Source organism: Artemia franciscana, chromosome 7 (genome assembly GCF_032884065.1).
Source record: "Artemia franciscana chromosome 7, ASM3288406v1, whole genome shotgun sequence".
Taxonomy (NCBI): domain Eukaryota; kingdom Metazoa; phylum Arthropoda; class Branchiopoda; order Anostraca; family Artemiidae; genus Artemia; species Artemia franciscana.
Genome location: NC_088869.1, coordinates 42,426,928 through 42,452,764, shown reverse-complemented (window position 1 = coordinate 42,452,764; position 25,837 = coordinate 42,426,928). Strand labels below are relative to the sequence as shown.

Sequence of the window (25,837 nt, the reverse complement as noted above, 5' to 3'; positions counted from 1 at the left end):
TGGGACATATAAGGTTTTTATGGAAAGCGTTATGGAAAGGGTATAAAATTCGGAGGGACTCATTCAATCAGAAGTTTTAGTGCCAATATTAAAAGTAAAAGTGATCGGAGGGCAGCTAACCCCCCTCCCTTACGTCATATTTTCCCAACACAAAATACATTTTGATTGTTTTCCCTTTTTTACTTTAATAAATAAAGTAATTTAATAAATAAAAATTATTAATACTTTTGAGTAATAGTTGTCATAAAGTCAATACATTCTCTTTTCTCCTTTTGTTCTGATAGGTGTAGTATTTACGGTGTAATAGGATTTGTAGCGGGTAACATTAATAGTCAGATAGAGGTAGCGAAAGACTAAACAAAATAAAATTAAAGGTAATATCGTCCTATATTTCACAAAATTCTCTCCTCTGCCATTCGGAGGACCAGATGTCTTTTTTTTTCCCACCAAAAACAATGTTGAGTCAGTTAATGCCAGGGCACGAAGAGAAGGGGCGTGGGTAGAATTGTATTTTTGAGGTTTTCCAGCTCGTCTTGGTGCGCTGGACTGGATTTTTCAGATACATCCAGTAGACCAAAGCATTTTACAATAAAATTAATGGGAGTTAAACTATAATTGATACCTTGGATTTCGCTTAACTTCTTGAAAGTAGATTATCCTTTGGAAATAAATGTCTCATTTTCCACCTGGGAAATTTAACTGGTTTGCTGACTGTTATATGGGTCATCCAAATTAAAATCAATTATCTCTACTACAGGGTCGTTGCAGGGTGTATGAACTCACCCACTTTAATGCTTCTACTTCAGCCTCCCCTCAGAATGAAGTAAAACTTTCTTGCTAGAATATATACATAATATATGCGAATCAATCATCCCGAAAAAAGTTAAGGGGCTCTACGCTATGACTTGATAAATTTGTAAAATTATGTTGATCTTTTGAAGCTGTCTAAAATAATGGGAATAAGAATTTCGAATTAAATCACAAAATAGAGTGACTTCATTAAAAAAAACAAAGAAAAATAAAGATGTGAGGCACCTCATTGAAGAGACAATTTAATTATTTGGATTAATTGAATTTAATTTGAGAAACCAAAATAAAATTGGGAGAGGGTGTAAAACATTTTGACATTGTTCAACTGGGTTCTTCGAAACCCGAATGAAGTCTCTCCGGGCCTAAAGTCCTTGCAGCACATTGCTATTTTCAGTACCCAACATACTTAAAGGTATCTAAACTGGGAGATGCCTTTCGCTAATTTCAGTGCTTCGGAAAAATAAATAAAGGGAAATAGATAGCATGATAGTACCGATAAAAATAAAGATAGAAAATTTCGATGCTTAAGAAAACTAAAAAAAAAAAAATTACACAGGACGTTAATGAGATGAGTACTAGCTAAACCTGTTACAACAGGAGTGGAAGAGAACTAGACACATACTTTCATTGATCTGTTACCTTCGGTTCCCCCTCCAAGAGCCAGAACTGTAAAGTCGTCTATAAAACTCATCCGTGGTTGCTTTACGTTATCATATTCAAAATAAAATTTTACCATTAAGACTAATTTAGATAATAGTTATCATTCCTGAATCCACTAGAAATGAAAAATTTTCTCACTTCCCAATTCTATCTTTTTTAAACGCCTCTTTTGAATTTTTTGTTGCTATGGGTCCTGGTTCATCCTTTATTAGGTTACAGCTACAGCTGCAGCCATGATTAACAGGGGATCCTATCGCGTTATCTATTTTAAACAATTGTTTTTCTTGGATATCAGAATGAGCAAGCTACAATTCTAACTTTCAATGCCCATGGGTACCGAAATGAGCAGGCTGCTACCCAGGGTTTAGATCCAAAGGAGCATCAGTGTGGGTACTGCAGCCTGATTTCATTGAGAACCCAGCGTTTGGACCAGACTTAAGATTTGTATATTTCTTATTTTTGATTTTTTTTTAGTGCTCGAAGATATCTCCGGTTGTTGCCTACCCTATGACGAATGCAAATTTCTTTGGTAAATTCTCCCGTCTATAACTTTTAATCTTAGACATATATAAAGTAAAATTTTAACGACAATCTAATTCTAATTCATTTATAGCGACGAACAAACAAGACTAGTCAATTTTAATAGAAAACGAAACACCACAAGAGCATCCTCCTTCAGCCTTAGGGTTCTTCAAAACACGAAAAGCAGATCTTATCAACTCCTCCTGGTAGTCGATTGTTGCCCCATCTATATATTCCAGTGAAGTTTCGTCCACCACAACTTTAGCTCCAGATTTTTCAAAAATCCTGTAAAATTAAGATAATGAGACATTCGTAAAGATCTAATTTCAAATTTATGGAAATAACTTTTTAATATAATTCAGGCAAATCAGTTGACAGGCCGACATAAAATAGGGATTTCCCAGGGCTTCAACCTGGTCAGAATGGAATGGGTATAGAGGCTTCCTGCAAAGGAGGCAAGAGTAACTACGTTGACCACAAAATAAAAAAATGATTTCACTAAATAAGGACTTTTTCAGTGAACAAATATTTGCAAGTTTACAACATGACAGAACGATTAAGCCTTAAATCATCGGATTCATAGTTGCAAACTTAAAATGCAGCTAAAATTGTGTTTGTTTCTTAGATTCAAATATGAAATTTTACCAACAGAGTGGCTTCTGATGTTAGAAAATAAAAATGAATATTGTAAATGGTGAACAGCATGCGAAAAAAAAATATAAAAAGACCAGTAAATAAATCGACTCTAAATCATCGATAGAAAGAACATAAAATGTATTCATTTCAGACCACAAATTTTAGATTTTGAGATGAGGTAAAAATATGTGATCCCCACCCCCAAAGCCTTTGGGGCAAGGGCTGCAAGTCAGGTAAGCTACCATCGTTTGCATACAGACTTTTCTTCTTGGAAAAGGGGGCGTGTTTGATGCTTGGTCTCCAAAAAGCCTTAGGGTATTAATGAGAAACTTTCAGGAAATGTTGAGGGGGTTGTGGAGAAAAATCAAAACACACTATGGACATGCTGGTAGTCAAAAGGGCGTGACAACAACACCTACTGAACGACCGAAGGAATTAAGTTGAAAATTCCAGAGCATGTTGAGAGGGGTACTGAAAAGCCATTGGAGGACAACCAGCCCTCTCCTCCTGGTTTTTAGATCCCCCCCCCCGTTCACACAAATAAAAACAATAGATCACAATATAGCAAGGTGCCATTGCATCACCTTGTTATTTCAATAATTATGTCCTCGAAGCTCAGGAACAGTGTGAGATGTCTTACATTCTTTCTGGCCTCATTATCTCCTTAATTACTTATTGTGATGAGATTTTAGCCTAGGACAAAATTTCTGAAATGTTACAAAACTGCAAACAGAATACTTAAAATCTGGTCTTGAATTTGATAGTAAGAAGTTCGACATAGAGCTTTTTGATTGGAGAGGCCCACTTCCTGATGAAATTCTACTTGGAAATTAAAAGATCCATCCGTCCGACCCAACTGTTTATTTCGGTAATCCCAATGGAAATACAATTTCTTGTACTCGTCGTCTCCTAACAGAAGGCATCAAACGCCATATATCAGCTTCTCATGCTTCCTTAGTCTCTGCTAAGCTTCGTTTCGACCGATGTTATCTGGCAATGCTGTACAACATTATTGCTCTCCCCACCTCCTCTTCATTCCACCCTTCTGGAAGATTCTTACAAATGCTACTAAATTGAACACTTTCTTCCGTTTCGCAAAATACCAACAGTACTGAGATATCCAATTTGGACACGCAATTCAAACCCCGTCAACTATCTTGATATAGCAGATTCTACTATATCCGATGATAGAATTATGGAGAAACAGAACCAAAATGATTTCAAAACATGCTTGGAACCAACTTCTTCGACAGTAGTTACACTGTCATAGTTGTATAGCGCTCTTTTGCTTTTTTCTTTTTTTTTTAAAAGCTCTGTCATTTTCTTTTTGTATGAAGAGAGATTTTCAATAAATGAAAATAAAAATATGAAAAACCCTTTTCGTCAAAATAGTTAAAAGGCTCAATGAATGTGTCTCCAGGGATAAAATGACCCACAAAGTCCACAAAGTCACTTTTTGTCACTTTTTTTGTTGTGAAATAACTAAAGTCACTTTTTTCGGAAGCATGGTTGCGGCCAGTCCCTACAGTATTCTTTAAAATGTTTCAACTTATTAACTTTAGCCATGGTTAAGATATTGCAGATAAGCTCTTTTGACGACCTGGATAGTCCCATTCACAAGTTGTTGAAGTTGCAAGTAGTTGCGGCTGCAGTTGCAAGTAGTTGCAGTTTCAATCATAATTAGTCGCAGTCGCAATAGTCACAATATTTAGTAGCTGGATTCGCCAGCCAGTGATTGCAGTTGCAAGTTGTTTCGGTCGCATGAATTTGCAATCGCAAATACAAGTAGTCTCAGAAGCAGTCACACATAATCAGTAGTCACACAGTTGCGGTCGCAAATAGTTCAGTTGCAAGTAGTCACAGCCGCAAGTAGTCTCAGTCGCAAATAGGCACAGTTGCAAGAAGGTGGAGTTGCAAGTAGTTGCAGTCCCAAGTTGTTGCAGTTGTGATTAGTCACAGCCGCAAGAAGTTACAGTTCCAAGTAGTTAAAGTCACAATTCGAAGTAGTCACAAATGCTCAGAGTTGCAAGTAGTCCTATTCGCAAGTAATCACAGTTGCCAGTTGACGTATTTGGAAGCATTTGTAGTCGCAGGGGTATCACTAACAGTTGTAGTAGCTCTTGAAAGTTTCACTTTTAATATCCTTAGCCGTTAAGATATTGTAGATACGCCCTTTTGGTGACATGGATCCACATAATGTCTTTTTGATCTATTTTCTGAAATCTCACCTTAGTACTTTTTGTCTTTTTGGACCCAACCAGGATTAAATATTTCTCCCTTCCCAATAATAAATCCTGTGGATAAATGTGTGCTTATTCTTTCCACCAAGTTTCATCCTGATCTCTCCGCTTTAAGCGTTTTCCAAGATTCCCCCCCCCCTAATGACACTGGACCCGGTCGGGATAAAAATTAAGAGATCTAAGTTTCAAGGTCCTTCTAAATATGGAATTTCATTAAGATACGATCACTCCTACGCAAGTTAAAAATACCTCATTTTTCTAATTTTTTAAAATTAACCCCCCCAACTCCCCAAAAGAGAGCATATCCATTCCGGTTATGCCAATCCCGTATCTAGGACTTGTGCTTTTTTTTCCCACCAAACTTCATCCCGATCCCTCCACTCTAAGAATTTTCCACGAGTTTAGGTTCCATCCCCCCGACATCCCCTTCACCGGATAAGTTTGAAATTTAATATAAGAGCTCTGAGACATGATATCCTTCCAAACATCAAATTTCATTAAGATCCGACTACTTCTTCGTAAGTTAAAAATACCTCATTTTTCTAATTTTTCAAAATTAACCCCCCCCCCCCTAGCTCCCCCGAAGAGAGCGAATCCGTCCCGATTATGTTAATCACGTATCTAGGACTTGTGTTTATTTTTCCCACCAAGTTTCATCCCCATCCCTCCACTCTAAGCGTTTTCCAAGATTTTAGGTTCCCCCCTCAATTACCCCCCGTGTCATCGGATCCAATCGGGATTTAAAATAAGAACTCTGAGACACGATATCCTTCCAAACTTCAAATTTCATTAAGATCCGATTACTCCTTCGTAAGTTAAAAGTACCTCATTTTTTCAATTTGTTCAGAATTACCCCCCCCCAACTCCCCCAAATAAAGCAGATCTGTCCCGGTTATGTCAATCACGTATCTAGGACTTGTGCTTATTTTCCCCGCCAAGTTTCATCCCGATCCCTCCGCTCTAAGCGTTTTCCAAGATTTTAGGTTCCCCCTCAATTCCCCCCAATGTCACCGGATCCAGTCAGGATTTAAAATAAGAGCCATAAGACACGATATCCTTCTAAACTTCAAATTTCATTAAGGTCCAATCACTCCTTCGAAAGTTAAAAATTCCTCATTTTTTCAATTTTTCCGAATTAACCGGCCCCCATTCCCCCCCAGATGGTAAAATCGGGAAAACGACTATTTCTAATTTAATCTGGTCCGGTCCCTGATACGCCTGCCATGTTTCATCGTCCTAGCTTGACTGGAAGTGCCTGAAGTAGCAAAACCGGGACAGACAGACAGACAGACCGACAGAATTTGCGATCGCTATATGTCACTTGGTTAATACTAAGTGCCGTAAAAATACCCTAGTTAGACTTAAAACAAAAAAAAAACTAATACAAACATGAGTTTGGATACTGCCTCCCCTAACCCCAAACCTTCTAAAGCATATCACGTCAATTGCGCTATACTACAAACAAAATGTAGTGTAGACATTTTTCTTGTAATTACAAAAAAAATCAAAATTTGTTTTAAATAAAATCTTCAATCTTGAAATATTGATATTTCCAGGAATTAATATCACGTTATAGTAGACATTCAATTTATTTTCATTAGTTCTTTTCCAGTCATCTTGATTATTGTAGACATATGTTTTTTAAGAATTTTTTTTTTCATAAGAAGGCAGCTATAACGTAAGCTAATAATTATCTTATAATTTCATTGCTACTGCCAATATCTAAGATTTAGAGAAGGATTTGAAAAAAAAAACATCTGTTCTCATTTTTAAGGAAAATTAATAAAAAAAAAACTATCGGAAGTAAAAAGTAAAGTTGAAACCTAAAACGGACATAGATTTTTCCTTTGCAGATAACGTCGAGCCCTTTATAACAAGGCAGTTGTAACGTAAATTAATGATTATCTTTCAATTTCATTGTGACAACTAATATATAAAATTTTAGGGAAGGAAGAAATATCAGTTTCCATTTTTAAGGAAAATTAATAAAAAAAAACTTTTCTTACGAATAGAAAAAGCAAAGTTGAAACTTAAAAGAAACAACATAATGGTTTCGCAGATTAAGATATATCTATAAAACTAGCTTAAATAAACTGGTTCTTAATGTTTTCTAATATCTGCAGAATTCTAAAACTAGCGCTTCGCTAAAAGCAGAAGATTACCCTAAAAAGCGGCAGACAATTCCATGAATAGCCGGATTTTTGTGTTCCAGTCGATCAGTCAGGGAACGGCATCCCTGTCCCTAGTCGACCCAGTGAAACCTGTTGGGCCTAGGCCTGGCTGGCTATCCCCGTAAAACAATTCCAGCTAAAGACACGTCAACGATTAGCCTCAGATCTGAGCCTCCCAATCTGATGACAACTAATGTCAGCCACTGGATAAAACTTTGAATGCGAACAAACCACCTTAGATCGGCCTATGGAATGTTAGAGCCATGTCAGCACTGTCAAAAACTGAACAGGTCCTCTGCGAATGGGAGAAAACTCTCCCAGAAAACTTTGAACTCGACATAGTCGCCGTCTCAGAAAGGCCCTCGACAAAAAAACAGTATTAACCATAAGATATTTAATGCAGCAGAAAAACTGAAAGTCACTTTGATGGAATTGCAGCAATATTAGGTCCTAAAAATACAAACTCCCTATGCACATAGAAACCAGTCAATGAAAGAACAGCCTGCCCAATATTTGATCCAAATCATGCCAAATTGCTGCTGATCATGTACTTACCTTAGACCTTAGATCCTCCTGAGCCATCGGTGACGCATAGGGCGTCGACAGAGCCTCTCCATTCGTCACGAAGCTATGTGGCTGCAGTGATATCTTCCCACTATGGAGCGAGGGAAAGGTTGCCCTCTTTCAGGTCCCGATCATACTGCCTCCGCAGTGTGTGTTTTGATCCACCTCGTCTTCGTCTTCCTTCAGGCTGCCACTGATACACTCTTGAGGGCAGTCTGTCTTCGGGAATGCGTAGAACATGGCCCAAATATGTCCATCTTCGTTTCTTCATAACTTTGGTCACTATGGGCTGGTTTGTTTTCAGCCGGATTTCCCTATCGATAATTTTCTGATGCCAACTGATTTTGAGGATCCTTCGAAGGCAAATGTTTTCGAATCCAAGGATACGTTTCTCAAGTTGTTGAAGTTTCCAACATTCAATGGCGTACATCAATATAGACAGCACATTGCTGTTGAACAGGCGCAATTTTAAACCAAGTGGAATTTTAAACGAAGTGATCACGTACTACACATCCAAAAATGGTGCAGATGACGCTATTAAAGATGAGTTCATTATAACCTTCAATCAGTAGTCGACTCGGTCGCCCTCCACGAGGTCACTTGCGCTGCAGGTGACAATTATGCAAAAGTTGGCCAAGACAGATCCTACTGCCATGAAGCGATGGAACACCACGGAATCAGCAGTATAAACGAAAGTCATGCTCGATTTGTAGACTCATCATGGAGAACTGCTTGCTGATCGGCGGCAACCCTTTCAGCATAAAAAGATACATAAATACGCTTAGATATCACCGAATGCAACCACCAAAAATGAAATCAACCACTTCCTGATTGACCACAGACGGTAGACGAGCTTAAGAGATATTTAAAGTTTTAGAAGCGCCAACATGGGTTCAGACCACGAAGTAGTAGTCACCACATTGAAATTGGAACTAAACTGAAACAGTCGAAAAAGAAGTCGCACATGCTCTCAAGTTTTGACATAGAAAAGCTAAGTAACAAGGACGTCTAATCTTCATTTGGCATAAAACTGTCCAATAATTTGAAGCCCTAGGTGACCATCCAGACCACGGTAAAAAAAAAAAAAAACTTGAGAGATGATTCACAAAAACTAGAGAAAAACGGCCAAGGAAATTTCTGGGTTTAGAAAGCCAGCTAAGTAACAGTAGATATCCAGAAAGACTTGTGATCTCAGGAAACCGCAAGAAACTGAAGCCAAACTCTCTTGGGATAAACGGACAATCAATATTGACCAAAAACTTGGCGTACACTGTAGCTGAAAGGAACGTAAAGAAAAGTGCTAGGTCTGACAGATGGCAAATATATGAACGAAAATGCAAGGCAAGCTGAAGAAGCAGTAAGCTATGGATACACGCGAACCGCGTATCGTCTTACCAAAGAAATAGTTAGCAAGTTAAGTTTAGACGAATGCCTAGTAGAAAATGAAGGAGGGAAGGCTCCTGGCAGAAGTGAAAGAACAAAGGGAGCAATGGGCTAGGTATTTTTAAACTCTATTAAATCGCTATGCACCGGTTGTTCCGCTTGATATACTAGACCCGCTTTGTTTAATCTATGCACCTATGACAACAAGCCGACGAGATAACTCAGCAGCTAAAAAACTGAAAAATAGAAAGCCCCTGGTACAGACCGCATTTCAGCGGAAACAAGCAAGTCCAGCCTGCGACGATCCTTTGCCATCTTGCAGTCCTTCTTTTTAGCCTGTGACAGACCAAAAGGCTCCTCAAAGAACGGAGAACATGCGTCAGACGCTACAAAGGCATCAATCTTCTGTAGATCCAAGCAAAGCTCTTCTCGACTCTGATAATAGGAAGATTCCAAACTACCCTTGATCCCCACTTGCGTAAAAAAAGATATGGATTCCGGCCAAAATAATCCTGTGCCTCACCTGATCTTTACTTGGTTTATGATGCTGGAGGAGTTTAATCAAAACGGACAATGCTTGTACCTTCACTTTGTGGACTTCGAGGAAGCGGTCTCGATCACCAAACCCTGTGGAGAGGCCTGAGAAATTAGTTCGCCTAATAGTTGTCATGTATAAAGATAGGGAATCCAGTTATGGTTTTCAGCTATTATGATTCCAATGGTGCACCTTTCATTTCAATTTTGAGCCATTTTAAGGGTTTTTTTTTCTCAATAAAACTTCTACAATTTAGGTTGATCGAAATAATAGTTCAGTTGCAATCATTCCTGAATCAGTTACAAAGGCATTTTTTTCTGACAAAGCAGTCTTTTTTAAACATGTTTTTAAACTATAGGTTACTATGGGTCGTGGGTTTACTGGTTACTAGATTGCAGTTATCTCTGCGACAATAATATCTTATATCTATAAATTCCAATTTGGTTGCGGGACTGGAAAATCGACAGAAATAGCTTTGATAGTAAATATCATGGATTTAATGAACAGGATCACAATATTGCTTTAGTTTTTAGCTGTTTGGAAAACACTTTCACCATGATAAATTTCTTCTTTTCGATGAAACAGAAAATCTATGCATTATGGAATTATACCTTCCTGATCAGAAGATATAATTGAGACAATCGGAGCTTTTCAATTTGGATAAATATTGAGACTATTGATGTCCTGGGTCTTTTGTTATTTTTATGTTAATACAAATCATCTGCAAATTGTAGAAGAATCTAAAAGTGAATCTTAATAGTATTATTCTAACGGAGAAAATAATTGTTTTCTCCTAATACATTTGTTCTAAATTTTACAAAACTGGGTTAAAGATTTTCGGTCTATTGATCGACTTGTTATTGTTCATGAAAATTTTATTTTTTGAAATTATTTTAATCAATGATTGCTTAAATATATCAATTGTACTAATTATTTAGAGCACATGTTAACTTTTTAAATTTAATAAAATAATAACCCTACACCAGTCACAATTTTTTTTTTTTTAATTATCATCAAACATGTTTTTATAGTTTATGTAATCCTTTAAAAAGTAGAAAAGGGGAATGAACGAAAATTACAAAATAGCACCTTACTGACTAGCAAGGTTACCACCACGGTTAGTTCCTAAAGTGCTACAATTGTCTAAATTCACTTGCTACACAGCGATTTTCGGTGTTACAATTACAAAACTGACCAAAATAGTGCCAAAATAGCAGGTGATAACCCTGGAGACCCGTCAAAAAAGGAGTATGTGCCTAAATGATTGATTATGTCGGTAATTCCCAACCAATGACTAGCCTTAGCTGTAAAAAAAAATGTTTGCCGTTATAAAACTGACACCTGAAGCTAATTGACTATTTTTCATTATAATGTCAGTAAGTTTCAATAAAATTCTAATGCATTTTCAACGTAATTTTGAAAAGTCTACCGTTTTATATCGCAACCGGGGATCGAATTGAAATTTCTGATGAAAATTTCCCATTTTTCGAGGGAGGATTAAGGGAACTTAAAATTTTATGTTCAATCAAAATATTTTTTCTTCAGCCATCACAAAAGAAAATAAACAATGGTTTTTCAGCTTTATGCTTGTCCTCCAACAGACTCTTTGTCTAGTTTTTATAACGAATATTTTTATGAACTCCACCTATTAATTCAAAATTATAAAACTAGATAAATGGTTAACATTTACCTGTTACAGACTCCCAGCTATTCAAAATGATAAACCTAGTCTTGTTCAGGTAGATAATCTCTAATGTTTCTATTTCGTCATAGAAGTATAATATTAGAAAAAGATATTTCTCTTACGTGTCTTCTTTTTTTTAGAAATAAACTCCAAATTATTGTAGTAGGTCAAGCAAGATAAAAATGTCGATGAAATAATATTTTTTTTGCTAATTTTCTTGTTTTGAGGTGACATTTTTCTTCCTTCTTCAATTTTGGCATTTAATATTTTCCTTTCTTTTTCTTTGTTTTCTCTTCGTTGTTTTTTAAATACTCATATTCATTGATGTTATGATAACGGAACTCAATGAAATTTACATCCCTTGTCTTAGGAGCTATACTACAAGACAGGGTGTTTTTCATGTTTTATTATTGTTTGTTACAGATAAGCTCAGTAAAAAAAAATTCAAAAATGAGAGACCAGAATATTTGGATCCTCTAGTCGAGCGGATTTACCCGCGTTATTAATCTCCAATAAAACTAATATGAAGTCTGAAAGCCATTTTTTTTCTTCTGCGACCAAAACAAGGAGCATCTATAAAACGAAGCAGAGAATGAATCCTAAAAACAAGCACTAATATACTCCAATTTTAAAAGATACGCAAGTAATTGCTGCAACTTCTCTGATGAATTTCTTGTGAGGCAAAAAATAACCAAAGGTCCTTAATCTACAATGCCTTATAAAGCTGATACGAGGCGTTCTTGTAAAGTAAATCAAGTTATCTAAAAACTAAGAAGAAATAAAACAGAATGAAGTCCTCCTAATATAGAAAAACACTACTCCCCTCCCTAAGTCTTCACAAATCGACACCACTGCTTGTATTAAATAAAAAGGAATCCACGACACAGATATTCAAAACATACGCAAATTCATCTTAAAATTAGAAGTCATCATCGATGCAGCTTTTAGCAATAAACTGCCATCTATTCCGCCATTAGCTTTCTATAGAAGTTTCAGCATTATTTAGTAGGAAAGTCAATGCAGATCAAAAGAATGCAAAAACGGATAAAACTAAGTTAGAATAAATGTGACTAGACATAGATCATAAAATAATTACTATGAAAAGAAAGAAATAATGAAGATCCTACTATAAGTAGTCATCTGGAATAAGCTAAAAAATGCAGATAGCGTGAATTGCACCGCCTAGAAGAAATTGATACTGATTGGCTGTATCTGAGGAGCCAATTTATGATTGGATTTGATTTTTTTTATAAGCTCCAGTAATTCAACAGAAAACTGAACACAGAAAAGATAAACATACATTGCGTTAAGAAGGTTTAGGCTATAGTTAATGTATATGAATTACTGTAAAAAGAATGACTTACTTATCATCTGAATTCAAGCTTTCATCAATTTCAAATTTATACTGAAATCCTGAGCATCCTCCTCCCTCTACGATGATCCTCAAGAATCTGTGGTCAGGTGCTACTATCTTTAACCGCTTAACACAATCATCCGATATTACTATTTGTGGTTGGGCTGTTACATAAAGCCTGATCAGTCTAAAACATAAAGAGCTTGCAAAAAAATTCAATAAATACTATGGAAATCTTTGCCTCTGAAATTCCAAAAGATAATCAAATTATTCTTGTACCTAGCCCGACAACCTATGTATGTTATATGGAATTCTTCATTCTGGTCAACTGCTAACTCATTTTGAAAGAGCATTCAAAAATTAATCGGACCAAGTCCCCTATTTCCATTTGCTGAGGTTTTGACTGAATCTTAACTTAACCCATTCCCAATTACCACATTCCTAAATGTAGCAATCAACAAAGCAAAAACAACCATAAAGACTCTGCTTGCCGTCAAACACTTAACATGTTTTCATATTGTCGATTTAGCTAAGCCAGTCTTATAATTCACTCAATTTTATGCACTTTAGTAAATAATATAAACAATCCCAAAAAACCTTCAACATTCTCTCAACCGGACATTTAATGAACTGAAATGATGAGAAACAACAAACATATTTTTAATATCTTCCATGTTTCTAATGTTTTTAAAATATAGACAGGGAAACACACAAACAGACACACAGGAATGCTCAGAGAGAGACAAAAACATACATAAATACACAGTCAGAAACAAAGACACATGCAAACGCATGGTGAGAGAGAGACAAAAACACAAACAAACACAAAACACACAGTGTCAGACATAAAAACACCAAGACAGACAAAGAGACATGCAAACGCACAGTAAGACAAACCGGCACGGTTAAAAACAGGCGAAAATATACACAAATACACACAGTTTCAGAGTTCCATTGCGAGAACAGCTAAATTTGATACTTTATGAACATTACTAAATCAGTGAGTTTCTTGTCAAGTGATTTAACTTAACATTTCACAATATTTGGCTTGGGATCATAGAGACTTTTAATCCTGACCTAAGCTTCAGAATTAATTCAGTGACCTTGTTATTTCGCAACAATTGGCTAGGGATAATAGAGACTTTTAATCCTGACCTATGCTTCATAATTAATTCAGTAACCTTGTTATTTCGCAACAATTAGGCTTGGGATTGTAATGACAATAACAGTTACCTATATTTATAAATTGAACTGTTTAAATGTGTGGTGGTTGAAAATAGGTGCCTTGAAAAGATACCAAGTATTAGCGAATAATCAGAAGATCTGAATGACTTTGAACTTATCTATTCGCCTGTGTTAAATTTTGTCCAAAGTAACTGGCTGAATTCGATTTCTGAGAAGGAAATTATTGAATATGGAGTGGATTTCTTTGCTTCACCTAAAATAGTTGAAGCTAAGGCTGATCTATGGTCGAAACTTGCGCCTGATGAAATTCCCCCTCGCCGCAGTGGTACAAAGTCTGCAACCAGTAATATTAAGGACATGCTCGATCTTTTGAAGAAGTGTGATGAAGCTACCATCACTATGCCAACTTATGTGATTAAGCTTCCAATTGAAGTTCCAGTGTTGCCGGCTCTGGCCCATTCACAATTAGCCTCTAAAGTTTCCAAAATTCATCAGCTTGTTGAAATTGTGTCAGCAAAGGTGGACAATTATAGCCTCAATTACCCTCAGTTACCAGAGCCTGTAGGCTCTAATCGCCAGTCAACCACTATTGTCGTCTCTCAAGTGCCGTCTCATCTATCGGATTCTATTAAAAGGAAAGACTCTCAAAACTCGAAGATAGCGCTGTGAGCTCCATAAAATAGCTGATCCTCGTCATCCCAGTTTTAGCTTTTTTTTGCTTTTTTTTTCGAGTTTCCTGTAGTGATTGTGTAAGTGACGAAAACTTAGTGTTCCTGACCTCGCTTAGTAATATTTTCATACAAATTAAATACGAGAAGATCACTTTATTTGAGCTTTATTCACCTGCTAGGTGATGGCGCCATCTATATAAAACATCCATACATTACGCTTGCGCGGTTAGACTCTAGACCATCTATCGATTATTTAGTTATTTGATCTCTCTATGGACTTTTACTGAAAATATTTCTATAATCAGAACTTAAATTATTTGACAACTAATTATCAATTGGATAAGAACATTGTGAAAACATCTAAGTGATTTTCACTGCTTCAGTGTTGCCACTGCCCAACTTTCCCCGTCCAGTATTGCTACTGCTTGACTCGAGTCCCAAAGCAACTATTGTGATATGTCGAAACCAAAAAACTATTGTCCCGAGTGCCAACTGCTGGTAACCACAATTTCTGTCTAATGTGTGTCAGGATGCGGCCGCTGGTACCACGCAGGCGTTAATAAATGCGCCCAAATCGGGCTAAAGAACCATTATGGCGAATGGTTATGCATGGGCTTTCTTGCAAAAACAATCCCCTTGACTCCGAAGTCGCAAGAATCTCAACCCCCACAAAAGTCTAGTGCAAAGAGACCTGTAAGAGGAAGCAGAATCGGCACCTCTTTACCACAAATTGCTACGGGACCTAAAACCAACTCTGAACTACCGAAAGGGACTAAGCCGTCTGCGGTAAGTGTAGACATTCCCAACTATGAATCCGAAATAATCCGTCTAAGTGAGAAAATTAAGACCCTGGAAGCAAGTTTATCGGCATGTCAAGCAGAAAATCTAGAAATCCGGTCAAGGCACTCAACGTTTCTGTCAGAAATGGAGGAAAGGAACAATCAAATTAAAGTATTGACAGGTCATTTGGCGGTTAAAGACTTTTTTATAGCCCAGCTGAAACAAGAACTCTCGGTGGCTATCGAAACCCGCCCTTGTAACCCTTCGCAAACCTCCCGTGACCAAGTTACCCAGTCAACGCAAACGGACAAAGATATCGCTGTTGCTAACCGAAAAGCACCCCTTGATAATGAAGTGCAAAACATAACATCCAGCCCAAGCGTAGCTCACGACTGTGCGATCTTATCAGACGAAATGAATCCTGGTGATACGTCATCAGCTAGTGCAAATGCACCCCCTCCGACGCTCATAGAGAGAAATGACGTAAGAACGTACGACGGTAAAACAGACAGTGTCACTCGTAAATACAACACACTTTGCCGGTTCTTTGAACGAGGGTTTTGCAGACTGAAGAAAAAATGTCGGTTTTTGCATATATGCTTAAATTTCAGATCAAAATTTTGCAACAAAAATGATTGCAGTTTTGACCACGTAGATTTTTGCAGTGTTTTAACTTGTACCAACAGAGAATGCGTTTTTGTTCATGTCACTCCTGACTTTTGGACAACAAGTGGGCGTGTGCCAACGAGCACGCCATTATCGCTCCCTGATGATTTCTTTGAACAGGGACTTAGGGGAATACTCACTAAATTCTTTATCCTCAAATTTAATTAAAAATGATCTAACAAAATATTTTACTAAACCGATTTATAATAGTACTGAACCAGCTACGAAAAGGCCTTTGAGTCAGGCTGCTAAAAAAGCAAGGTTGGCTCTGAGAAATTGCATTTAATCACTTTGTTCTCTTTGGTTTGAATGAGTTTATATTCTCACTTCATTCTTTTTGTCAGTCCTGGTTGAACTTCGTTGACGTAAGGATGCTAGGGCTGTTTTTAAGAAATTTTTTAAATAACATTACTTAGTTTTAATTCTCACAATTTAATGTAAGTTTATTTATATATATAAATATATATATATATATATATATATATATATATATATATATATATATATATATATACATATATATATATATATATATATATATATATATATATATATATATATATATATATATATATATATATATATATATTTTCTCTCTTGTTCTCGTATTGTGCTGAAGAAGGCTCTTGGACATAGGGCCGGAATATTCACAGAACTGGTTTCCACTGTCTTGAAAAGATTTTCCCTATTGTTTCTACTTTGTATTTGTTTGTTATGAAAAGGCAGTGTGGTCTTCGTCGCTATTTTCGTATAGAAAATTTTTAGATTTTTGGAGCCGTGAGAAACCTAATAAGCCAAGAATCTCAGCCTATATAATTTAAATTACAAAAAAAAAACTCAGTAGAGGCCACTACAATGTCTATTTTGGAAGGTCCAGATCTGCATCAGTGAACCTTTGTCAAATAATCGAGCTATTTTCTAACTTATTATCAAATAATATTATTTACAATTATTATTAAATAATAAGGCCCCAGGTGCTGATAGTTTGGTAAATGAGTTTCTTAAATATGGTGATTCTGAGGTTAGAAATATGATTTTAGGAAAGCCTTAAGTAACCACTGCATAAGAAAGGTGATAAGAGTGAGTGTGGTACTTATCGAGGCATTAGTCTGGTCTCTGTAGGTAGCAAATTACTTAGTAATATGATACTTTTATACTGAGCCATGCTGCATACAAAGTTTTAAGAGAAGAACCATACGGTTTTAGAAAAGGTAGAGGATGTGTCGACCAAATTTTCACTCTTAGGTTAATAATAGAGAAGTGCCTGAGTTGTCAAACACCTTTGGTCCTCAGTTTTATATATTATAAACAAGCGTTCGATTCTGTTAATAGAAGAGATTTAGCAAAGGCATTATCTTTGTATGGTATACCAGACAAATGCATTAAAGTGATTAGTGCTATGTACGAGAATAACACTGCTGCGGTTAAAGTAGGAAATGAGGAAAGTAGCTGGTTTGTATTAGATCAGGAGTATGACAGGGTTGTGTTCTATTCCCTTTTATACTGATGATTTTGATGGACTTGTCTTAAAAAGCACAGGAAAGGCAATGGGAGACCGTGGAATCAAATGGGGAGGAAAAACTCTCCTGGAATTAGGTTATTTCGATGATTTAAGCATCATAGATGAAAGTGTTGGCAAAATGAATCAGGTTTGCTAGATTTGCTCAGGTTCGCAAAATGAGTTTAGGGTGCTAGAATAGGTTTGAAAATTAATGTTAAGAAGACTAAGTCACTAAAGTGTGTCATAGGAATATTAAAAGTGACCTAAAAGTGAAAAGTGAATCTAAGAATCTAAATATGACAGTAAATCCCACCAAATCACAGATAATGACGATCAACTTCTTGAAATATACTCCTGTTTTTTGCGACCCGGTCCCACCCGAAATGCTAGTGAAACATGTTCAACTCGTTGGTGCCATAATTTCTAATGCTCTTAAGTAGGACACATATGTTTTCAACATTGTTAAACAAGCAAATGTTTCACTATCCATGTTTAAGCTGCTAAACAAATTTAACTGTCCTAAGATACATTCCCTGTATTTACTTATCCTTTATTAGGCCGTTATTGGAAAATGCATGTCCGGTCTGGCATTCGCAACTTTCAAGTGAGCTTAGTGACAAAATTGAGTCTGTCCAAAAGCGTTCGCTCAGGATCATTTACAAAGAAGGCAAAATTCCATACTCCTTCCTCCTTAAAGCTGCACGCATTACCACCTTAAAAGAAAGGAGGGAAAAAATTTGCCTGCTTTTCGCTAAATAAGTCATTTCCAATCCCCGTACTGAGGACATACTCCCTGATTTTCACAATCGCATTAGACTTCCTTAGCTTCCTTAGCAATCCCAACTTACTCTCCGATCCATGCTGTTACAGAGAGGTTTCGCAAAAGTTTTATCTCCTTTATTCTGGAATACCTTAATGATAATTTGTGATTATGTACTTGCCAAATTCCCCTTTTCCTCTATTGCCGTTTTTATTTTTGATTTATTGTAATGTTTTTGCAATTTAATTGTCAAGCTTACTGATTTGCCCTTTATCTTTGATGATTTTGCCTTTTTAATTTCTTTATTATTTTAAATGTTTGACTTAATGTACTAATTTAATTTTTTTTTGTTTTCTTAACTTTTACTGACATATAAAGCGAATTCGGCTCTATAGAGCTTGTGATAATCTTTTGAAAAAAAATATTATCTTATCTCTTTACTAAGGCTATGAACAAGTGAAGATGAACACACAGAAGAAGAACATACACACAACGTAACGAACACAGTTGGTTACGTTGGGTAGTGAAAAGATGGAAAAGGTCGGCAGCTTCACTTACCTTAGTAGAATTATTAGTAAAGACGATGGGAGCAGTGAAGAAACAAAAAGTAGAATAGCCGAGGCTCAGGGTGTTTTTCCATAGCTAAAAAAGTTTGAAAAATACGAAGATAAATCTGCAAAACAAGATTAGAATATTGGGAGCTATAGTAATGACACTGGACACATACACCTCTGAAGCATGAGCACTCCGAAAAACGGATGAAGGTTTGCTATATGTTTTCCAGAGAAATTGCCTACGGATTGTCCTGGGTACCCGGCTGACTGACCGTGTTTCAAACAGTAGGCTGTACGAAAAATCTGGTTCAGTCCCGCTTTCTAGGTCTATAATGAAAGAAAGGTTGAGATCACTAGGGGACGTTTTGCGGATGAAGGATGACAGATTACCGAAGATTGTCCTTTTCGACCAACCGTCTAGGGCTAAACGGAAAGCAGGTCATCCTCGTGTGGAGTGGAAGGATGTCATAAATAATGATTTTAAGAAAATGGAAATTTCCTGGGAGGGTGTAAAGAGGGAGACTTTGAATAGATTGGGACGAGGAGTATGCGTAGCTGCGTTGGCCTCGGGTGGCTTAGCCCTGTGGTGAGTTGTTAGTAGAAGTAGTAGGGTGATTTTCTAACTTCCCAAAATGCATAAAATTCTTTTATTATTCCAAATTTTGCAATTTTGAATGGTCTTAATGTCCAAGAAAAATCAACAAAACTTTTTAAAACCAATATAATAAAAAATGAACAAAAATAACTTCCAACTTTTCTATGAACAAGTTTTTCACCCGATTGTTCTACTGTGAGGATTTTAACAGAAAAAAAGAAATAGAAATTACTAGTGTCTGTTTTGCGTTTACACCATACCCTTCCTTACTAAGACAACCACAGATCCGCCCCCAAATAGACACTGGTCAAAGGAACTCATGTTTACATAATTCCTTAATATATTACCTTTTAGTCGGTCTCGAAAGCCCTCGCAACATTCGTATTCACAAATCCAGTGAGTCTGGAATTCACCACCAATACCTAAAAATATAATAATGTATAGAGAAGCGAATTTTACTCAAACAATACCCTATATGCTCTTGTCATGGTTGACAGAAACTTTACTAACAAATTAAATAGATAGGCGTCCCTTTAATGTCTGTAAGGGATAAGGGTGTCAACCTTCACGTGGTACCCCAGAGGGTAGTAGGCCTTGAAAACTCCTATCCACAAACAGGAGCCTACTACTGCTAATTTAATCCACCAGCTAGCCACTGAGTGCCCAACCCACTGTCTGGCCCTGAGGCGACGTATTTTTTTGAAAAATTTACCAAGATTGGATGACTGAAGGTAGATGGCGTTACATAAACTGGCAGAGTGGAGGCATAACTCTTGGTTAAGGTTGAGGGAACACATACAGAAATAAAGCTTTGTCGTGGCCGAGCCCAAAGTCACCTAACAGTATAAGGACCCAAACTCACTCTAGCCAAGCAAGAGGCTGCCCTGTAATTTAGTACACCATCTCGTGTACTATTAATAGGGATAAGGGGGTATGGGGGCAAATGGCCCACTAGATTTCAAAAAAACTGTTTTCCGTTATTTCTATTGCAAAATATCCTTTTCTGTCTCTTCATTGAAAAAAACAACATAAGTGCCCCCTAGATTTGTAAAACACATTTGACCCCTCAAATTTCCGTGAACTGGCATCACTATGGTTGAAGTGGCGTAAGGAAGGCTCTGCCCAAAATTGACGCTTGGAAGACATCTTGTGGACCACACTTTTTTTTAAGGATATTATAACACAAATACCTTTTGAAAAGATCCTTCCCTAGCTATGGCTATCAAGGTAAGGTCAATAATACTTTTCCAAGGCTTACAGAACGAATGTTCAAGCTAGTCTATCTTCAAAGAAATGTAGATAGCACGGTATATTATAGAAAAAAAAGTAAGGAAAAAAGAACAGAAAAAACATGAAAAAAGAAAGGACGAAGAAAATAAAATGTAAGGAAATATAAAGAAAAAAGAAAAAGCAATACCAAAAACAACGGTAAGAAATGAATCTGATAAAGAACGCTCTAGCCCATAGTAAAGAAAAATTTAAAACTGTATCTGAAAATAGCGTCAATCGAAGAAGGGTTGACATTTGATGCTGATTCAAGAATGGTAGCTCATATCTTTGTAAAAATTTATAGAAACAACAAATTTATGGGAATTACGAGCAGCAGTCAGAACTAATCTCAGGATTATGTTAAAGCTTTTATTGAATGATTTATAGTAAAGAACGGGCTTTAACCAATGGTAGGCGAAATATTAATATAAAATAAAATTTCCGATTAAAATAAAATAAATTTTTGGACCCAAAATTACAATAAAGAACGAACTCTAGCCCTTAGTAGCTGAAATATTAATAAAATATACAATTTTCAACAAAAACAACATTATCATATGGATGATGATGCACCACACTTGTCTTTTGACAAGATAATATAACACCTTTTATAACACCAATAATATCAAAAGTTTTGAAAAGTTGCTTTTCTGGGTATGGTGCTATATTTGACTGACTTTGCTCCCTGATTCCCTGTGGTTCATCTTTTACTATTCCAACTAAAGAAAATTCGTATTTTATTATTACTCCAAGTACTTTATTATTCCAACTAAAGAAAATTCGTAGGAGTTTACCTGCGTGCAATATGGTTATTCAGATAAAAGATATATATCTAGAATATATTAAAATAATCGACTTTTCATGGTGATTGAAAATACTAATTATTCATTTCTTCTGTTGCAACAACTATAATTTAAGTTACCCTATAATATAACAACTTGAATGCTCAAAGGAATTCAATATCAATGATCAAACAGTTCGTGGTAACGAACTGTAGTAAGGAGCGACCCGGCTCAATAGTAACCAAAACTCTAAAAGATGGAATTTTGATACCAATAGCTACATCAAAAGAATCGCATTTTAATGCTGGTTTTAAATATATAAGTTTCATCAAGTTTAGTCTTACCCATCAAAAGTTACGAGCCTGAGAAAATTTGCGTTATTTTAGAAAATAGGGGGAAACGCCCCCTAAAAGTCATAGAATCTTAACGAAAATCACACCATCAGATTCAGCGTATCAGAGAACACTACTGTAGAAGTTTCGAGCTCCTATCTACAAAAATGTGGAATTTTGCATTTTTTGCCAGAAGGCAGATCACGGATGCGTGTTTATTTGTTTTTTTTGTTTTTTTGTTTTTGTTTTTTTTTCCCCAGGGGTGATCGTATCGACCCAGTTGTCCTAGAATGTTGCAAGAGGGCTCATTCTAACGGAAATGAAAAGTTCTAGTGCCCTTTTTAAGTGACCAAAAAAATTGGAGGGCACCTAGGCCCCCTCCCACGCTAATTATTTTCCCAAAGTCAACGGATCAAAATTCTGAGATAGCCATTTTATTCAGCGTAGTCGAAAAACCTTATAACTATGTCTTTGGGGACGACTTACTCCCCCACAGTCCCCGTGGGAGGGGCAACAAGTTACAAACTTTGACCTGTGCTTACATATAGTAATGGTTATTGGGAAGTATACAGGCGTTTTCAGGAGGATTTTTTTGGTTTTTGGGAGGGGTTGAGAAGAGGGGGATATGCTGGGGGAACTTTCCTTCGAGAATTTGTAATGGGAGAAGAAAATTTCCATGAAGGGAGAGCAGGATTTACTAGCATTATTTAAAAAAAAAAAAAAAATTAAAAAATAAAAGTGAAAAAGCTTTTTCAGCTGGAAGTATGGAACAGCAATAAAACTTAAAACAAACAGAAATTATTACCCATATGAGGGGCTCACCTCCTTCTAATACCTCGCTCTTTACGCTAAAGTATTTTCGGTAATTTCAACTACTTATTCTACGGCTTTTTTGATTCAGGGGGTCATTCTTAATGAATTGGGATAAAATTTAAGCTTTAGTGTAAAGAGCGAGGTACTGACGATGGGGCGAATCCCCTCATATATGTAATAAAAACATGAGAATACAAAAGTTCTTTACTTAAGCTAATTTATAAGTTACGTAAATCTTTTACCAATAAAAAGATTCGTAAAAAATTAAAAGTTCTAGTTGCCTTTTTAATTAACCAAAAAATCGGGGGGCAACTAGGCTTCGTCCCCCGCTCTTTTTTCTCAAAATGATTCGATCAAAATTATGAGAAAGCCATTGAGCCAAAAAAAAAAAATATGCAAATTTCGTTTTGATTATTCCTCTGCGGAGAGCCAAAATCAAAACATGCATTGATTCAAAAACGTTCAGAAATTAAATAAAAAAAACAAGTTTTTTCAACTGAAAGTAAGGAGTGACATCAAAACTTAAAACGCACAGAAATTACTTCGTATATGAAAGAGGCTGCTTCCTCATCAACGCCCCGCTCTTTACGCTAAAGTTTTTTACTGTTTTAGAAAGAAGAATTGAGAGAAAGAGTCAAACTTTAGCGTAAAGAGCGAGGCGTAGATGAGGAAGCAGCCTCTTTCATATACGAAGTAATTTCTGTTTGTTTTAAGTTTTGATGTCACTCCTTACTTTCAGTTGAAAAAACTTGTTTTTTTTTTTTTAATACTAACAAAGAACAAACCACGCTATTACCATTTTACCCAAGTTTATATATAAAACTGAACACTGGTACATTCACATATAGAACTGAGCATGGGTCCATTTGCATATAGAACTGAACACAGGTACATTTACAAATAGAATGAAACAGTGGTATATTTACTTTAGAACTGAACACTGGTACATTAACCTACAGAGCCGAGACTGAACCCTGTAATATTTATATATAGAATTGAACACTGGTACATTTACATACAGAAGTGAACACACATTCATCGTGGTTCCACTGGTAACTGCAACCTAGTAAGAGACAAACACGTCCCATAAAACCCCCAAAAAATACCCAGTAAACCCTAAAAAGAGTGTTTGATCGAAACAAAAGGTACACCATGGAAACCACCTTTGCCAAGAACCCTATCTGGGAAACATCTATCTTTACAGTCCTTTGACTTGAAAAAGAAGGGAAATGCATAAGCTTCAAAACAAGGAAAGTGGCTGCAGCAACGATTATCTACATCCAAAGCATCTTTTTTTCGTTATATTCTCCACAGCTAGCTGGGCGCTGGAACATCATAGAGAGCTGTTTAAGGGTTCATTTTATTTAAATACAGAACTGAAAATTGTAAACATTACTGTTCTTCCCCGGTTTAAAGTTTTCTTTATATGAGAATTCCACCTTCCATTACTTTGAAAAATATATCCAAGATACTTAATTTATCCACAACTTATATCTCCTCCACCTTAAACCAAAACTTGCTTTCACATTTATCATTCCTCTTGTTAAATATAACCACTTTTGATTTCTGAACATTTACCTGCAGGTACTTCATCTTTAGATAATCATTTGTTAAATCCAGGAGCTTCTGTAAATTCTGTGCCGAATTCGCCACTAGAGCAATGTCATCCGCAAACAACAACACTTAGAAGTTTTTATTACCTAATCTCACTGCTGGAGCCCGTTTTTTGCTAAAAATTAAACAGTGTCATTAATAAAAAAGACCAAAAAGTCGAAGTGAAAAGGCGCTTCGCTGCTTTACTCCTTTCTTAACTTTAAAAGGCCTCGAAATACCCGACCCACGTACTCTTATTATTGCTTTAGTTTCAAAATACATATTTACAACTAAACGAATGAAACAAGAAGGTAGCCCCACATAATGTAGGCTTTTTTTAAGCAGAACTCTATTGACATTATCAAACACTTTTTTTAGGTCCAAAAATGCAACATATAACTTATTTTTTCCTGATCCATACTTATCCACTTAAAATAAACACTCTATCCGTGGTACTATAACCTTTTCTAAAACCTCCCTGTTCTTCTTTCATAGCTCCAATACCCTTTAGCCAATCATTTAACCGGCTATCTAAAATTTTCCTAAGTATAGGAGCTAAGGCTATCAGCCTATAACTCATGATCCCTGGCACACCCCCCTTAAATATAGGCACCATTATCGATGTTGTCCATGTAGAAGGCCATAATCCATCACTAATAATTCTACTAAATATGTAAACTAACACGGGTAATATCACATTAAGTGACCTCTTTATCAAAATTACTGGTATTCCATCTAATCATGGTCCAGACCAGACTTTCATATTCCTGACAACTTTCCTAATTTCTTCCGACGAAACTTCTCTTACGAAATCATAATCCTTTTCTCTCATAGGGAACAACACAAAATCGCTCCAATTTTCATTACTTAATTCTATGCATTCCCCTTCTATGCTCTCTAAATAACTTGACCAAGTATCGGCCGCTAGGATATCTGAAAGGGCCTTTCTTCTATTATCATTTGATTTTATTTTTGACCAGAAATCTTTTGTATTACCTAGGTTAAAAGCTTGCTCAAGCTCCTTCTGTTCTTCTCTAAGCTTCTGCCACTTTTTTCTTTTTATCAACCTTTTATATTCTCTTCTTTTTTCTTTAAATCTCAACAATAATTCATGATTTTCCTCAGATGAAGAGTAATTTTTAACTGCCTCTAGTAAATCTTCTAAATAATTTTTCATAACTTTACACTCATTGTCAAAGAAATTTACATTTATTTTCTTGTTTAACCTTTCAGACTTTTGAGCACAATTATAAATAACTGAACCCAATTCACTCAGAGTCGTATCAACATCCACTGATGATTTGTACATAATTTCAAGCCTTTCAATTGCCTCGGGCCTTAAAAGTTCATTTCCCAACAACTCCAGCTCCTCGCGACTCCACTCGGTCTTTAAAGGCTTCTTATAATAAACAGTTTTTACGAATAAGTTGTATCTAGTGTTTGAGTTTTCACTTGAACTGCAAATCCCACAGAATGGGACCCACTTTCTAAAGAACACGCCTAGACTAGCATAAACCAAGTGGTATATTTTAGAGCAAGAGCTGAATCAATAATTAATGGATTTTCATATTTGTTTTTAAGAAAGTCCAATTGTCATTTCCCAGTCCAAAGCGCAGAAAATTCATTTCATCTTCTTTTTTGACAGATCAATTTGGTCTTTAATGCAACCAATTTTGTGCTTGGGAGGCCTCTGTTTTAAATACCATCAAAACTCTTAATCCAACCTTGCACCCAACTGCCGATGCTGAGTGAATTTGACGTTCTCCTTGGAATTTTG

At 36.2% G+C, this 25,837-nt stretch overlaps 1 protein-coding gene across 1 annotated transcript; it reads right to left on the bottom strand.

The window, feature by feature from the left end:
- Positions 1 to 2,004: 2,004 nt before the first annotated feature.
- Positions 2,005 to 24,119, bottom strand: LOC136029325 (iron-sulfur cluster assembly 2 homolog, mitochondrial-like). The gene is made up of 4 exons (XM_065707599.1): positions 24,046 to 24,119; positions 19,619 to 19,693; positions 12,570 to 12,746; positions 2,005 to 2,277 (listed from the first exon to the last, which is right to left on the bottom strand). Exons 2-4 carry the CDS (start codon positions 19,648 to 19,650, stop codon positions 2,100 to 2,102), a joined length of 387 nt encoding a protein of 128 aa, XP_065563671.1. The 5' UTR covers positions 19,651 to 19,693; positions 24,046 to 24,119; the 3' UTR covers positions 2,005 to 2,099.
- Between the last annotated feature and the right edge of the window lie 1,718 nt (positions 24,120 to 25,837).

Bases quoted from the DNA above. Each gene is read 5' to 3' on its own strand.
- LOC136029325 (XM_065707599.1), bottom strand. From the start codon at position 19,650: ATGTTGCGAGGGCTTTCGAGACCGACTAAAAG. The intron at 12,747-19,618 runs GTAATATATTAA...TTTATGTTTTAG, and splicing joins CTTTCGAGACCGACTAAAAG to ACTGATCAGGCTTTATGTAA. The intron at 2,278-12,569 runs GTAAGTCATTCT...TTAATTTTACAG, and splicing joins AGCTTGAATTCAGATGATAA to GATTTTTGAAAAATCTGGAG.